The 17,500-nt window shown below is 38.2% G+C and overlaps 1 protein-coding gene across 2 annotated transcripts in view; it reads right to left on the reverse strand.

The window, feature by feature from the left end:
• KCNAB1 (potassium voltage-gated channel subfamily A regulatory beta subunit 1) overlaps positions 1-17,500 on the reverse strand; it is a gene marked incomplete at its 3' end in the record, with an annotated part of 153,852 nt that overhangs the window by 22,991 nt on the left and 113,361 nt on the right. Inside the window, exons 7-8 of one of the 2 annotated variants that reach the window (XM_081328749.1) lie at positions 11,356-11,399; positions 9,760-9,846 (exon numbers count right to left, since the gene is read on the reverse strand). In XM_081328749.1, coding sequence (XP_081184875.1) covers positions 9,760-9,846; positions 11,356-11,399 — 131 coding nt within the window. The remainder of the gene's footprint in view (positions 1-9,759; positions 9,847-11,355; positions 11,400-17,500) is intronic. The other variant, XM_081328750.1, reaches the window with a different exon arrangement.

Raw genomic sequence — 17,500 nt, forward strand, 5'->3', positions numbered from 1 at the left:
AGATACAAAACAACACAAAATAAAAGGGGTATAAAGTGTTCCATGGAATTTATTGTTGTTGAAATTAGACAGAGGCTTCACAACAGAGTAGACCAGGGGTCTTCAAACTCGGCCCTTTTATGACTCATGGACTTCAACTCCCAGAATTCCTCAGCCAGCATGCCTGGCTGAGAAATTCTGGGAGTTGACGTCCATGAGTCATAAAAGGGCCGAGTTTGAAGACCCCTGGAGTAGACTGATAGATCTTGTTAGCCTACATTAGTGAAATATGAGGACATCAAATCATGTGGTTCACAATGCACATGCCTTTAAAATTTGTTGGTCAGAAAAGGTTCTATCAGACACCTGGTTTCTTGACATCCTTAAATAAAATTAATCTCTGCCTACAATAACTCCCTTTTTACGATCCTGTAATCACTTAATTTGGGGTAGAGTTGGGGCAAGTGGATGAAGCTGAGCATTTAGTGGCCGGATGCTCTTCCTGATGCCATGTGGAGTTCGTGGCAGATATTTTTTCTTTGCACCCTAGGAGAGAAACACCTCCTGCTATCTAGGATTAAACTCTCAACCTTCCATGTGGGAGGCAGGTGTCTTCCCCACTAGTCCACCATGCTACTGCTACTCTCTTCCTACCATAAGGAAAACAAATAGGACTAGATAATTATTAACAGGATATTTATTTTGCTTCTTTCTTTCTTCTGGAATACTTGTTATTTATAGCTTGCAATTACTCAGTTCTTTTGAATGCATCCTAGACAAACTATATTTTTTATGCTATAAAAGATGAAAGGGTTTTAACTAGTTTTGTATTTCTTTTTTTAAAAAAATAATAATAATTTATTTCATCTTGTTTGATTTGAGATTTATAGCCACATGCCCACTAAAAGACTTCTAGGTTTGGGAGACAATTGAAATAATGAGCACAGTTGAGAATAAGATGCCTTTTATCCTGCACCAATTTTCTTAATAGAAAAGGAATAGCCTCATCTGTAACTTGAGAGGGTTGTGCAATTGAGATCAACACATTTTCCAAGTCAACTTGCCAGGTAATAGAAAGACACTGGAAGAATTCCTAGTGGGGTTAGGATGAAAGTGTAATGCTCCATAAAAGGCCTCTCTGTGGGATCTGCTATTTCCCCCCCCCCAGAAAGTTCTTTTATACTTTGTCTAAAGAATTTTATGGTTTTCTTGTGGAATAGACAATAACATTATTGAGGAATGAACAATCAGCTGAAGAAAAGCTGAGATGCCGACCACAAATGGCAAATTAAACGCACCCTTTACGATTGCAACCATTTACTGCATATTTCAGTTTAACAGGGGGAAGAGTTTATTCAGTGATCTGTAAAGAAAAGCTGGTAGAAGGAATTGTTCCAAATTACCATCATCAGCCTACAGTTGTTTGGTGACCATTCAAAGTTATTGATGGACTGCTCCCAAAGTTACTTATGACCTAGTGCCAAAGTTCCGATAGTGTCACCCCGTCTCCATGGTCACATGACAGGTGCTTGGTAACCAGCTCACTTTTATAGCCGGCCACAGTATTCTGCAGTCACATGGCTGCAATTTATGACATCTTTGCCAGTTTCTGCCCTTTGGGGCTGGTTTCTCCCAAAAACCATCCATAGGAATGAGTTGACCCATTTTATGACAGCCATGTTTGTTTTATGGCTACTGCTTTTACTTTACATTGCCTCAAAAAAGATTGCAGAATCGGGTCAGTCACATGGGTGCTTTCACTAATGACTGTCATGACATAAATTATAATATATGAAATGTGAAAATATTGGGATGGTGTATATGAATGAAAAGGTTGGATATTTAAAGGTGACTAACTTTGAGAAAACTATGACTGATAACAATGGTTTGAATACAGAAGGGAAATTAAGTTTAAATAAGAATTTGAAAACAGGACATATAGTAATTTAATAAGATTACTATAAATACAACTGAAATATAAACTGATTAAAAAAAGAAAAAAAATGCTATGTGCTGATGTTACTGTTATTTATATAAATACAAGAAAAAGAATTATATTTAGCTTTATATGTATTGAATTTTAAGAATATTTGCTAAATGTTGATAAAAGAAGAATACCATTGGATGAAGAGAAGATCAAAGAAATATATCACTAATTAACATATTGATTATGGAATTATAGAATTAATCATTATTGATTTTTTTAAACACTGTACCCAGACAACATGCTGTTTACTAAGCAGTAAATAGGGACCACTATGGTGGGAAGGTAACAGTGTTCTGTGCGCCTTTGGCGTCTAGTCATTCGGGCCACATGACCACGGGGACGTCCTCGGACAAGCGCTGGCTCTTCGGCTTCGAAATGGAGATGAGCACCAGCCCCTAGAGCTGGAAACGACTAGCACGCATGTGCGGGGGAACCTTTACCTTTTTTAAAGAATGTTATTGTAAAAAATTAATAAAATACATTAAAAAAGAGTTGTCAAGAAAATTGCAGGGACTAGTCCAGGAATTAAGACTAACTCAAAGAACAGCCACCCCCCCAGCAAAAAAAAGTCTAATTAAAGTAGTGCTTACTTTGGAGTAAATAAGTATGGCATTGCACAGAGTCTCTCTTTGAATTATTTTCATTTAATGGATAACTCCAAAGGCTGTCAGAGACAGATAATATTTCAATGTGTGTTCAGTGACTCAAATGGAAGTACTCAGCCTTCAGTGCTTAGACACATAAATACTTGTCACTATAACCAAAGGCAAGAGCTGCAAAAATGGGTAAGCTATGCTGACAAACATTTCCATTCCATCATCTGCTTTATGATGTTTATTTATCTTCCCTTCTGAGAATTAACAGCATGGTGGGCTTGAGCATTAGCATAAAACAAGGCTGTGCAATTGGTCAAACAGTTACAGCAGGCTGTAAACAGATGCAGTGCATGTATGCATGGAGATGGTAGGGATCCTATCTTAATGACTTCTAAGAACTTAAAAATACTTTTCCTGAAGGCTGTTGCCTATACCTTTATGTCCAAATTACATTTCTTGGACCTTCAGAACATTTTCATAGCCAGCATTGGATTAAAGAAATCTTTTTCAATTAATTACTCATGCTTCATTTGCTTTTAAGATACCTATTAGCAGTATGAAGCACCCTAAAGAGTCACCAATTTTATTTACCTGATAGGAAGATTAGATTTTCCCAAATAATTATCTGTGAATTGAGGAAACCCACTTACATTTGTTGAAAAGGAGATACTGATGTGCAGAAGTGCAAAGGCTGCCGAAGAATATGGATGGTTTTGAACACTAGCCATTGCTGGCAGTTTTGCTTGCAGGTGAATCAACCTTTTTTGGACTGTTTAAAAGTAGGAATTTTCTGGGATGTTTCCAGAACTTTGTTCTTTCCTTTCCCCCTCCCCTTCCTCTCAGTGAAGCTTTTCCTTCACAAAGCTTCATCCTGATTTCCCCATTCCCCCTTGTTTTTTGCTGTTTCTACTCTTACAAAAGATGGAGGAAGATTTTAATAATAATATGGTAGTGGTTTTTCCATTGCCATAATAATAATAAAGTTGGAAGGGATCTTGGAGGTCATCTAGTCCAACCCCCTGCTCAGGCAGCAAACCCTAGACCATTTTGGACAAATGGCTGTCCAGTCTCTTCTTAAAAACTTCCAGTGTTGGAGCATTCACCGCTTCTGGAGGCAGGTTGTTCCACTGGTTAATTGTTCTAACTGTCAGGAAGTTTCTCCTTAGTTCTAGGTTGCTTCTCTCCTTGACTAGTTTCCATCCATTGCTTCTTGTCCTGCTTTCAGGTGCTTTGGAGAATAGCTTGACTCCCTCTTCTTTGTGGCAGCCCCTGAGATACTGGGACACTGCTATCATGTCCCCACTCGTCCTTCTCTTCATTAAACTAGACATATCCAATTCCAGCAATTGTTCCTTATATGTTTTAGCCTCCAGTCCCCTAATCATCTTTGCTGCTCTTCTCTGTACTCTTTCTAGAGTCTCAACATCTTTTTTACATCGTGGTGACCAAAACTGGATGCAGTATTCCAAGTGTGGCCTTACCAAGGCATTGTAAAGTGGTATTAATACTTCACGTGATCTTGATTCTATCCCTCTGTTAATGCAGCCTAGCACTATGTTGGTTTTTTTGGCAGCTGCAGCACACTGCTGGCTCATATTGAAGTGATTGTCCACTAGGACTCCGAGATTCCTCTCACAGTTACTATTATTGAGCAAGGTACCCTATACTATACCTGTACATTTGGTTTTTCTTGCCTAAATGTAGAACCTTACTTTTTTAACCATTGAATTTCATTTTGTTAGATAGCACCCAGTGTTCAAGTCTGTGCAGATCCTCCTGTATCTTAAGCCTGTCTTCTGGTGTGTTGGCTATTCCTACCAGCTTGGTGTCATCTGCAAATTTGATGAGTTCCCCATCTATCTCCTCGTTCAAATTGTTGATGAAGATGTTGAAGAGCACTGGGTGCCAAAACAGAGCCCTGGGGCACCCCACTACACACTTCCCTCCATGTAGATGTGGTTCTTCAGAATGTTTTTTCAACATTTCTCTAGTCTGTGATCTTGGGGGGGGAGGAGGTTGTTGTGGTTTTTTGTGTGTGTGATTACACCTCCATGCTATCACAATGTTCAATCTTGTTTTACTGTTTCAAAATTTACCTAAGTCTCTATGCATCACTTGCATATTTGCAGTTATGGATAAATCTGCATATAAAATCATGCAAATGTGCATGATTCATATACAAAATTGTTTCATGTTTGCAGAATTTAAATTGCTTTTCTGTTTAAATGATTTTGTTTTTTAATTTGTAATCTTACAATCTCAAATTTTAATCTACTTCTCTGAAATTTGTCAGACTACAAAATATTGGCTTATCGTTTAATAAAAGAGTTTAGCAGCACATGTTTTAGATCCTTGCTAGCTTTGAAATGGTCCTTTCTTGAACTTTCAACAATTAATCCCCATTGAAACTGCAACAAGTTACCTGTTCTACACTAATTATAGGATTGATGCCTTTCAGAGAAAAAAACTTTTACAAAAGTTTGGTCAGTAAATACTTTCATGCTATGGATTTAATCAGAGCTATTTAAATCATGCTTTAAATGCCAAGATCTCAATTGCAGACAATTCTTTTCTTCAAAAGCCGGATAGAAACAGAAAATCACTATCCCCTGACTTCATTATGACGATGCATACGTTAAGGCAATGTTAAGGACAGAGGGCATTTTTTTCATTGCAAAGGCTGCCCAGTGTAAAACTAAGTTGCTCATCAAAATGTATCCCTTGGATAGTAGATTAAGAAAGCCCCCAGGCCAGCCATTTTCATTGTCCTCACTATGGTGAGATATGCTACATTGCAAATTAAATTGCAAACTTTTTTTCCATTTCTGCATATAAATTATCATGTAATTATTTTAACCCAATCTAAGTCCTATGTCATTTTTTGGTTAATGTGTAAAATAGCATTTTTATGTTCTTTTGATATTCTAACTTGTGTGTATATTTATTTATTTATTTATTTTAATTCCATTTATATCCCGCCCTTCTCCGAAGACTCAGGGTGGCTTACAAGCTTAGCAGTAGCCTATAAAGGGAACACCGTTCTAACAAAACAAAACATTTTTTAGGAAATTCAACTTTGCCCTTCTACTCTAAAAGCGTAAGAAGAATAACAAAATGTAATACTTCAAATTAGACTTCCTTGAGTTCTTGATGCAATAGAAAGGAAAACACCCAACCACATTTCATTATTGAAGTTCCCCGAGCTTATATCTGGGTGGCAGACATTTTATTTCCCCACTTGATAATACCATCAGTGCTGGAGTTGGGATGAAATGTGCAATTCTCCCTCCTAGCAATTTTCCCTCCTACCTGCTGTCTTACCTATCTTGCATATATTTGGGTGCAGGGTGGTTATTTTTGATGGATTTATATATTTACTTTTATTGTGACTGCTGAAATCCAGATGTGTTTTGGTTATCAGGCTGATATGAAGATAGTATATCTAACTGCTGGTAGATTGTGGATTGCTGTGAGATGGGAGGATGTTGGGTGCTGAATTGAGGGGCTAATGTTGGATCCTTACTTATGTCTTTTGATACATCTATAGATATGGATAAAATTCTGTATGCCTGTTAATCACTGCCTGGACTGAGTCTCACATGTAAATTGTCTTGTATTTTTCAATCTGGCCTGTTCTACTTTTTCCACTGCTTCCCAATTAAGTAATACTTGAAGTTGTCTGTGTAAAGGTACACAGTGCAGATAATCCCCAAACACAAATCTTCATAAAAACACAAAAGTAATCTAGGGGTACTAAGAATAAGCAGGGAGAAGATACAGTTTAACAACTGTAAGAGATTAGCATTGCTGCAGGCAGAGGGGCCTGAAATCTAGCCAAACACACAAGAGCAGGGAGGCCAGCCATTCCAGCAATTATTTTTATTGTTACTGGTGAGCAAGACTTGAGTCTGATGATCCCTAGGCCATCCCCATAATTCTTACTCAGCTGCAAGCAACTAAGAGGAGGAATAATTCTGAAAACTGTTCTCTGTGAAGTGGTGTTCATATAAACACCATTAGAATGAACTGTGCACATGCAGTTATGATTGTCATGAATATATTTCTGTGCAAGAACAGGGTAGTTCAAATGCCACTGAATTTAATTACTCTTATCTTTGGTATGGGATTTCAAACAGCATGAACTATGTGCAGGATTGCAGTCCTATTGTATTTTTCCCCCCTTCATTGTAACTGGTTGAGTAAAAAGGTTATATTTTGCTCCAAGTCACAAAACTTGTTAAGCTCATTATCTGCTAACAAATTTGCAGTCCTCTTCCCATCTACAGTAAAGGCTCTCAATTTTATCACCACAGGGCAACATCAGGAAACATCATATCAAACCAAACATTTAAGAAATGCTACTGGTGTCAGTTTTAATTTGTACAAAAGGGATGAGTTGTACTTTACATTTTTATATTAAAAAATAATAATGCACCACAGATAAATTTACATGTAAGAAACTAATATGTCTAATTTGGGTATTCGGTGCAGAAAAAAAATAATGCCATTAATAGAACACTGTAGTCAAAGCAGCATTTTAAAAAAAGATTAATCTCTAAGAAACAAATGATGATACACAAAGCAGTCCAGAGAAATAAATAATTCCCATTGTTTTTAGAAGCCATACATGAAATCACAGCAGCTTGGCTAAGCACTATTGTAGGGATAACTAAGGCTTTGCAAAAGATGAAAACAAAAAGCAGTGCAATTAGCATTTGCTTTTGCTAAGGTCTGATGACTACATTGTTTATCATGAAGTATATTTTAGTCAAAAGAATATTTACAGAAAATAAATATAATCAATCAGCACCTGAGTTCTACATGCACCAAGGTAAGACAACCAAAAATACAGCATTGCCTATTATCCTGGGAACCTTTGTAATTTTTCATTATGGTACAAAGACCAAGAAAAATGATGCTGGGTAAACCCAAGCCATCATCTCTCTTCCAATAGCAGCCAGCAAATACACTTGTCATTATTGATGAACAACAGATTTTTTTAAAGGTTGCCCACTGTCAATCCATGTTCATGATTTTTATCATATATAGTCATGACACGGAGCAGCAATGGGTAATCTCTTTAAAATCTTTCTTCCAATGTTCAAGGACTTCAGCAAGCAAGGGCAGCTGTGTGATTAAATCACCCCAGAGAGTATAAATATGTGTGTGGGGAGGGTAGGGGGGTAGGCTTTGTCTATTTTAACCTATTGTTGTAACTTGGGCATCTCGTTTAATTCTTTCTTAATTTTTGTATTTTTGTACTTTTATATGTTTGCCCTGTTCACCGCCCTGAGTCCTTCGGGAGAAGGGCGGTATACAAATAATAATAATAATAATAATAATAATAATAATAATAATAATAATAATAATAATAATAATAATAATAATAATAATAATAATAATAATAATATTATTATTATTATTATTATTATTATTATTATTTCAAAGTCTGTTCTGAATAATACCTATTTTGGCACAAAATTTAGAAGTAGCTATTATGAGGATAACTGCATTGTATAGAACCTCCCACAGAATTTAGTCTTCTTAATTGCAGGTCTTTAATTTGATATCTAGAAATGGAAGTGGAGAAACTGTATAATATATCATATATTTTATATTTACTAACTGCTATGCAGTTAGTGAGGGAGGAATGAATCAGTGCTATGACAACCTCTCTAATATCCAGAGAAACAATTCTTGGACTTAAGCTAAAAAGTCCTTTACACATACAAATTCTTTGGGAAAATTAAGCATTGGCTTGCCTATAATCAATCAATTAGGTGCTAGGAACACTCAAGTGTGAAGAACATTGCAAGCAGTAATGAAATGTGAAAGTGCTAACTGCAAGAATGCTAACTAGGACAAGGAGGAACTAACAATTAATTAGCACTAGGAACTCAAGGCTTTTAGAGGCCAGTTAGAAGAATGAAGCCACTTCTGATATGCTTTCTTTGACTCTTAGTTTTAACTGCATCCATTTGTTATTTCACTTTAAAGCCAGGCACATTAACTTGATAACCTGATCAATGAATCACAGTCAAATTAACTCTATAAAGAGGGTTGAGTAAACCTCCCCTATTTAGGCTTGCCTTTGCCTCCAGCACCAACTAATAACCCAATTTATGCTTCATTGATGGTACACTGGCCTCAAATTTAAAGAAACTCAAACAGTTCTTTCGGGTTTTGTATGGTGATTTCATGTATAAATGGAAACACCAGTATCTGTCCATTTACAATAGTGTTTGTCAAACTTAGCCTCTTTAAGATATACAAACTTCAACCTCTGTGTGATGGATGGGGAATTATGGAAGTTGAAGTGCATACATCTCAAAGTGGACAAGTTTGAAAAATATTGATCTAGACCAGATATGTCAAACTCGTGATGTCACGTGATGTTGCACAACATATTGGAGCTTTTTCGCCATTGCCAGCAATGGGGTGGGCGTGGTTTCCTGGTGACTCATCCAGCCCTCAGGCCTGCATTTTGACACCCCTGATCTAGACCATTCTTAATTTTTCACATGTAAAATTCATTTCTTTCTGCTTTTGTGTAAATTTCCTTAGTGTGAAATCATTATGCATTTTTGGCAGTGATTCCTAAAACTAATTTTATGCACTCGAAATGTATGGCATAAAATATGTTCCAGGTGATCTGCCTTAATAGGTTTTTAATTAGTTCTTGTTCGTTGTATTTTTATGTTCTTGCTCATTACCCAAAGCATATTGGTTAAAATGGGTGGTCATATATTTCTTAAATAAATACTGTAAGTAAAATGGAAAATGCCAACTATGTAAATCTGTACGGTTTAATGATGGACGGTTTTGCCATGACTGACCAGAGCTGCACAGAAATTACAGTATCAAGTTGAAATCCTAAGTCAATTAAAATACAAGTAACTCAAGAAAAGGGAGGATTTATATAGTGCAAACAAAAGATGTTGAAAACTGCTCTAGCAATACTTACAGTTAAATACATTTAAGTATTGTGGGCTACATAAATACACATCCATTACTCTAAGTATATATCTTCTAATAAAAATATTGAAGACTCCAAAGAATCAGGACCTAAGATTTTCTTATATAATTTGTATTCCCTGCATACTTGAGGATAACCATTTTTCTATCCTATCATAAGCACAATAGACCTATGAGCCAAGATCAATTAAACAAAATGCTTTTATTAAGTTTATTGCTAACCTTCCATTGGAGTATTCCCATCTGGTCGATTTGCAAAGACCACATCCACGTATTCAAGCTGCAGTCTCTGGAGAGAGGCTTTTAACCCTAGAAATGAAACGGGATCATTAGATCCAAGCACATGACATGGACTTTAATAGCTTAGAAGCATCATCCATTTAAGTCTTCCTCGAAGGTAGGGTGGGGAAGAGGTAAAATTATATTGCCTATTAAAAAGAACCAAAACAAGAGAAGAATGTCTCTCTTTTTGCATGGCTTTATTTTGTCTGCTTATTATGATGGAAACTGGATTGGAGAACACAGGCATTGCCCAGTCAACCCCTAAAAGTACATCCCTCAAGAGGCAAGGTTTAGAAATACATACTGTTTTAAGTTACACTAACCAATATGAAGCACTGTTTTCTTTTTTTATTGGAACTCTTCAGTAAGTTGCCAGATTTTATTCTATAGGGTTCAAACCCTCAACTGGAAATTGAATTCATGGATCTTTGTACTTTGGAAGATAATGCAATAATTTTTGGAGCTATCCAGGTGCTGGCACTCAGCAGTTGCAGGAAGGAACATCTAATTAAGTTCACATTGGTATGTGTCTTGTTTTGCAATTTATTTATTTATTTGCTTATCTCCAGTCCCTAATGCATATTTCCACACAGTAAAAAATTATTTAAGACTTTCCAAAAACCGAATACACAAAATAGAAGAATTAGAATTACATATTGAATTACAATGATTTAATAATAAAACACATGACTTCAATATGGTGCAACAAAAGAACATATGAGATCTTCCTAAACTACCTTCTCCAAACTGGCTAGAACTGGGGAAGATGGGAACTGCAGCCTAATCATCTAGACCTGATTGTCACCATCTTTCTCCCCTTATGATGATGGTGTCTTGGATACTCCTCTTAATACATGGAAAGTTTCATCTTAACATAAGTGAGAAATGTTAAGGTGAAACTTTCCATGTATTAAAAGGGGTATCCAAGACACTCCTCTGTGTCTTACCATCAGTTCCTGATTATCTCACGTGGGTGTTAAAGGTTTATTTGGCTAATTTACTTGCTCAATCTATATCCTACCTTTTATCCAGAAGCTTGAGGAGACTTACATGGAAATATTCTTTCTTTATAGTAGGTGTGGCTGAGTTAAAACATTGGTTCAAAATTATCTGATGAGTTTCCATAGCTAATGGTGAACTTAAACCTGAGTCCAACAATATAATCACTACACTACATTGGATCTATGGAATGGTTTACTAGTTTGTGTGGGGGAAAAATGTGCTATAGTGCAGTTTTGGAAAGTGTGGAGACAGAGGCAACTCAAAACATTTTGAATTCCAGGGGAAATGTGCATCTTCAAAATTGTTTTAAGCTTTCATTTAAATTTATTTCTCAGCCCTGGTCATTCATTTGAATTACTATACAAAAATAATGTTACTGATGGTTACAGCACTGCACTGAGTATAAAATATAAAGCATTTATTATATATGGAATAGGAATGGTGAGATCTTATTTTGTTTAGCTGCCTGCAAAATAACCCGAGGCCTTGAAGCGGGCAGCCTATAAATACTTTTATAAATAAATAAGCAAATACCTTCAATAATGTGTTTCCTTGAAAGCCCTCTTTCTGTTTCAGCTCTGCAAAAAATGTACACATTAATGGTTCTTTTTCATATTTTTGATTAGCATGGAAAACTATTTGTAACAACAATATCAAATATTTTACTAATAATAACGGCCTTGCATAAAGTATACTACCATATATGTTGGCCAAGCAACCTGTGGTGTATGGTTTTTAGTGGCCTGGTCTGACTGCTGTTTGGCTGGGGTGAGTCAGTAAATGGAATGGGGAAAAAAGAGAAGCAGTTCAATTTTGGCCCTTGAAGGGCAACTGTGCTGTCACTAGGGATGATGAGCTGACCTGGCTGTTGTGAGGAGTTACAGAGATAGAAATCCCATTGATCTAGCCTGGTATATAGGCATTGGGGACTAGAGCCTTGGAGAGACACCCACCTCCTCAGTTGCTGAGAGATATGCTACTAGTTTGACCAAAACTGGAAAGAAAGAGGGAGGAGAGAAAAGGGGAGAAAATAGAGGGAGGAGTCTTAAGTATGGTTTTGACCCCTTGAGTTATTTATAAAAATAATAAAAGCAGGAAGGCCTATGGGGTTCTTAGTCATCCGGGTCATGGTTGACTTGAAGAGTTTCACTTCTTATCCAAGAAGCTTCTTCAGTTCTTCGGTTCTGAGAACCAAAGGAGTGTCTTGGATGAGAAGTGAAATGTCTTCAAGAATTTTTTTTTTTAAAAAAAAGTCCAGTTGCCATTTTGAAAGTATTTTTCGGACAATAAATGTAGGAAATAAATAAATGACTTTGTAATAATGCTGCTTGGGGTGGGGGCGAAAGCCCTAATAAGCAGGCATATACATAGAATGAAGGCTATTGCTAAGCACATTGGTTTGTGCTTAAATTGTAAGCCGCCCTGAGTCTTCGGAGAAGGGCGGGATATAAATGGGATTAAAATAAAAAAAATAAAAAATAAAATAAATAAATGCCAACAAATAGATAAATCAGCGGCTGGAGGGAAAAATTGGAAAAGTAAAGTTATACGAGCGTGCCAAGCAGTTGCCATTTCCTGGTTAGAAAAGGAGAGTAAAGGTCTATAGGTGACTTCTCTGGAAGAAGGGAAGGGAAGACCCCGAGAGAGAGGACATCTTCATGTCAGTCCCAAGATGGGAAGGAGGAGTTGGTCAGTCACTGGCAAAGCCCTGATCCTGGGGAAAGGACTGGACAGGAGACCCTGAGAGATGTTCTTCCAATAGAAGAGGACCAGAAATTCTTCCCCAAACAGAGACACAGTAGGCATTCAGCTGAGCAGATCCAGGAGAAAGTTCATGCCATACTGAACACATTACAGTAAGTCCAGCCCGTTCCTTTCTTTGCACTCGTTCTTGAAAAGCCCAGAAACAGAGGAATGAGATGGAAATAAAAGGACAGAAAGTAGGAGAGCTAATGAGGGGGGGAGGATAAGTCTCTGGTTGGAAATGTGATACCAGATGAACACTAGGACTGTGTTGTATATACCTGTTGTAAATGCGTGTTGTAAGTAGTTTCACTATAAATAGTAAAAGCATAAAAAACTCCACTGTCTTGTTTTTCTGTGTCAATTGCCACCCATGCATAGCGAAATACACCTCCAGTTCAAAAGAAACCTGTCACAATTTCACTTCTCAACAAAATATTCTTTTGCCATCTTTCTTCTTATAGTCAGCTTGGTTTTGACCTTCCACTATTACTTGTCAGCAACTAGTAGTGTCTGGTGACTACTTCTTGGCTCAGAAACTATCTAGAGCTTCTAGAACCAGGCTAATATTTAGAAGAAAGACCCCATGGATTACAAGGTTTAGGTTAAATTGGGAAGCTGAAAAAAACACATTCTGGAGAAAAGGAATAGCAATTTAACAGGTATCAAAGTTAGCCAGATGCCCTGTTAAAATTAATCAGTAGGCATAGAAACAGATCTTCGAGATAAATGATTCATTCAACATTCTTTGGAAAAGAGCAATTCACTATGGATTTTAGAGGTTTTTAAAAAGCCCGACAATTTAAGCTTACATTTTATTGAGAATATATAGCAAAGACATTTTTTAAAAAATCCCCTTAAATTATTAGCATTCTAGTAACAAACAGATGCTTATTTATATTAATATATGGTCTAACATTACTTTAGGATGCTTTTTGGTTCAAGAAGCAATAACATTTGCAAATGATAAAGCTTTCAAATAACAATTAAATCTCATCACACTTTGTAACAAAATTCTCTGTATCCATCATTTTGTAAACATTTTGTACTTTGGCCCTGATCCAACAAAAGAATGAAAAGAAGGCCCTTTCACCAAAAAGGTTGGTAACCTAGGATTGTATCAGAAAGTTAAAGCCAAGTTTGGTGCCTTTATATATTCAAAATAAAAGAAAAAGGTATATTAACTGGTCTGTGATTATAGTACAATAGGAACAGATAACAAAGAAAAACTGAAGTTGATCAATTCCTATTTTGTCTCTGAATCTTCTTCAACAAGGCATACATTCCAACAGCAGATCAGAAATGAAAGAGCCAGATTTAATCTGGAGATTAAAAGAAACATATTTTAAATCTCTATAACCATGGGAATTGCTTCCTATCTCCCAAAGGAACTTTGATAAATCATGAAGAACTGTGCAAATGCTGTTTCAATATTCAGAAAGAGGAAAAGGGATACTATTGACTGTCAGGTTAACACATAATTGGGAAGACAGTACACTGACACTTGGAAAAGTTATAGAGCAGTTCATAAGGTGTAATCTCTAAACATCTTGCAAACAATGTAAGATAATGATTAGACATTGGCATGAGTTGACATGAACATATCCTAATGTAACAAACCATCTCATTTTTTTATTACTTAACTTCCTTAGTAGGTATAATATAGCTTGATTTCAGCAAAGCATTTGACAAAATAGCCCATTGTAGGATTAGCAAACTAACTAAAATGACCTTAATAGCATTCCAATTAATGGATTTATAGCTGAAGCAAACCTGTGTTCAAAAGAGCAACTCATTCACTGTCATTAAATTACAGAGAAAAATGGGGGAGGAGGAGGATTACAAGGATTAGTTCTAGATCCCCTCTCATATTTTTAATAATGATTTGAAGAGATGAAATAATTACCAAATTCATTGGTAATTAGATGTTACGAAGACAAACCCTGTTACAAAGACAAACAAGTCCAGGTTGTATAAACAGGCATAGCATCAAGATTACGTGAAGTATTATTACCATTTTATAAAACCCAAATTCCACACCTGGAATACTGCAGCTAATTTTGGTCACCATATCACAAAAAAGATGTAGAGAGTTTGGAAAAAATTCAGAGAAGAGCAACTAAGATGATCAAAGGGCTGGAGACTAAAACATATGAAGAATGGCTACGGGACTTGGGTTTGGCTAGTCCAGGAGTGTCAAACTCAATTTCATTGAGGGCCACATCAGCACTGCAGTTGCCCTCAGGGGGCCGGGTGGGTATGGCCAGGGTGGGTGTGGCCTACTGGGTGGGCGTGGCTAGAGTGCGTATGGCCTACTGGGTGGGTGTGGCCAGCTCTACATTGTTCGCATCAAGGGTGCCTATGGGGGCCTGGGCAGGAGTGGGACAGATCTGAGGGTCTCTGGCAGAAGGAGGGTCTCTGGGCCAGGGCCAAGGCAGTGGGGGCCGTTCCCTCACTGTTTCCAGGATGGCTTCACGGGCCACATGAAACCACTTTGCGGGCCGGATCCGGCCCCCGGGCCTTGTGTTTGACATGTCTGGGCTAGTCTAACGAAAAGAAGAAATAGGAAGACATGATAGCAGTGTTCCAGTATCTGAGGGGCTGCCACAGGGCAGCAGGGGCTAGGTTGTTCACCAAAGCACCAGAGGGAAGGACGAGAACCAATGGTTGGAAAGAGAAGCAACCTGGAACTAAGGGGAAACTTCCTGACGGTGAGGACAATCAACCACCGGAATAGCTTACCCATGGAAATCGTGGGTGCTCCATCACTGGAGATTTTTAAGAGAAGACTGGACATTCACCTGTCTGAGATGGTATAGGTTCTCCTGCTTGAGTAGAGGGCTGGACTAGAAGACCTCCAAGGTCCCTTCCAGCTCTATTCTATTCTATTCTATTCTATTCTATTCTATTCTATTCTATTCTATTCTATTCTATTCTATTCTATTCTATTCTATTCTATTCTATTCTATTCTATTCTATTCTATTCTATTCTATCACAGTATATTCTATTAATAGCAGCAGACAATACGACATAACTACAAGCGTATGTACCTGACAGATGAACAGATGAGATCTCCTTTCCATATTTCCTTGAATTAGCTTGGAAAACAAGATGCCACAATCTTTAAATGGCTCATCAGCACACTATTTACTTCACAATGAATGTAACAAAGTGGTGATTGCCCTAAAGAGATTCTGTAAATCAAAAGCAAAGAAAAACAAGTGGAAAGCATAGTATAGAATGTGTGAATAAAAACTTGGGCATAGGACTTGTGAAAAAGGTCTAGGAACAGTAACTGCCTGCACACTGAATATGAATCAGCATTGTGGTGTGGCTGTAAAAAGGGTAAGTACTATTTTAGGCCGCATCAATATCAACAGATCCAAAGCACAAGAAATAATAGTTCTGCTTTATTCTGTGTTGATCCAGCTACTGTCTTTCAGTAAAATTGAAATAGAAGCAAAAATAATCAGGGGATTAGAAAGTTTTGTGATGAGAAACTAAAACAGCTGGACATGTTAACTTTCAGAAGGGATAATAATTAATAATAATAATAATAATAATAATAATAATAATAATAATAATAAGTAGTAGTAGTAGTAGTAGTAGTAGTAGTAGTAGTAGTAGTAGTAGTAGTAGTAGTAGTAGTTGGAAGGGACCTTGGAGGTCATTAGTCCAACCCCCTGCTCAGGCAGGAAACCCTAACTACAGACAGTACATCATTCTTCCAATGCCTCAAAGAATAACATGGAGAAAGTCAGGGTCTGGCTTAATTATTCCAGAGTGCAGAATGTGGAGTGACAGATTCAAGCAGATTCATTGCATCTATAATAAGCAAACCAACTCTTTTACTCATCAAATTCTCCCAGAAATTCTACTCTGACCTCCCTTGTAAACTCCATATTTAAGCCAAGCTCGACCCTTTGCATGCCTTTTTTGTTGCAGTATCTGTCTTTTGGAATCCATCAAACCACCCATCGCCCATCCTGAAATTAGACTGGCCCGAGTCCTGCTGGCTTTTTGGAAAGCTTTGAAGATTGGGGTTGGATTGATCATTGCCCATCAGATTCTTTGTGGCAGATTGTCTTCTTGTTTCAGTTGTCATAATAGGTATTTAATTTGCATTATGACTTTAAGTTATGTTAGCCACCTCAAGTTACAATATGGAGATAGATGGTCATATACCGTATATACTTGAGTATAAGCCGACTCGAGTATAAGCCGAGACCCCCAATTTCACCCCCAAAAACTGGAAAAAGTTATTGACTCGAGTATAAGCCGATCCGCCGTTCTGCAAGCCTCTGCCGCCAGCAGAGGCTCGATCCGCCATTTTGCAAGCCTGAATACACAGGAATACCCTGTGTGGCCGCGGCTCGTCGGCAGGTCTCCGTTCCTCCTGCCGACCTTTGGGGAGGTTTGGGCGCCTCCCCAAACGTCGGCAGGTCTCCGTTCCTCCTGCCGACCTTTGGGGAGGTTTGGGCGCCTCCCCAAACCTCCCCAAACCTCGGCAGGTCTCCGTTCCTCCTGCCGACCTTTGGGGAGGTTTGGGCGCCTCCCCAAACCTCCCCAAACCTCGGCAGGTCTCCGTTCCTCCTGCCGACCTTTGGGGAGGTTTGGGCGCCTCCCCAAACCTCGGCAGGTCTCCGTTCCTCCTGCCGACCTTTGGGGAGGTTTGGGCGCCTCCCCAAACCTCTGCAGGTCTCCGTTCCTCCGCGCAGACCTGCCGACCTTTGGGGAGGTTTGGGCGCCTCCCCAAACCTCGGCAGGTCTCCGTTCCTCCTGCCGACCTTTGGGGAGGTTTGGGCGCCTCCCCAAACCTCCCCAAACCTCGGCAGGTCTCCGTTCCTCCTGCCGACCTTTGGGGAGGTTTGGGCGCCTCCCCAAACCTCGGCAGGTCTCCGTTCCTCCTGCCGACCTTTGGGGAGGTTTGGGCGC

The sequence above is a fragment of the Vipera berus genome, assembly GCF_964194415.1.
Source record: "Vipera berus genome assembly, chromosome: 5".
NCBI classification, from domain to species: domain Eukaryota; kingdom Metazoa; phylum Chordata; class Lepidosauria; order Squamata; family Viperidae; genus Vipera; species Vipera berus.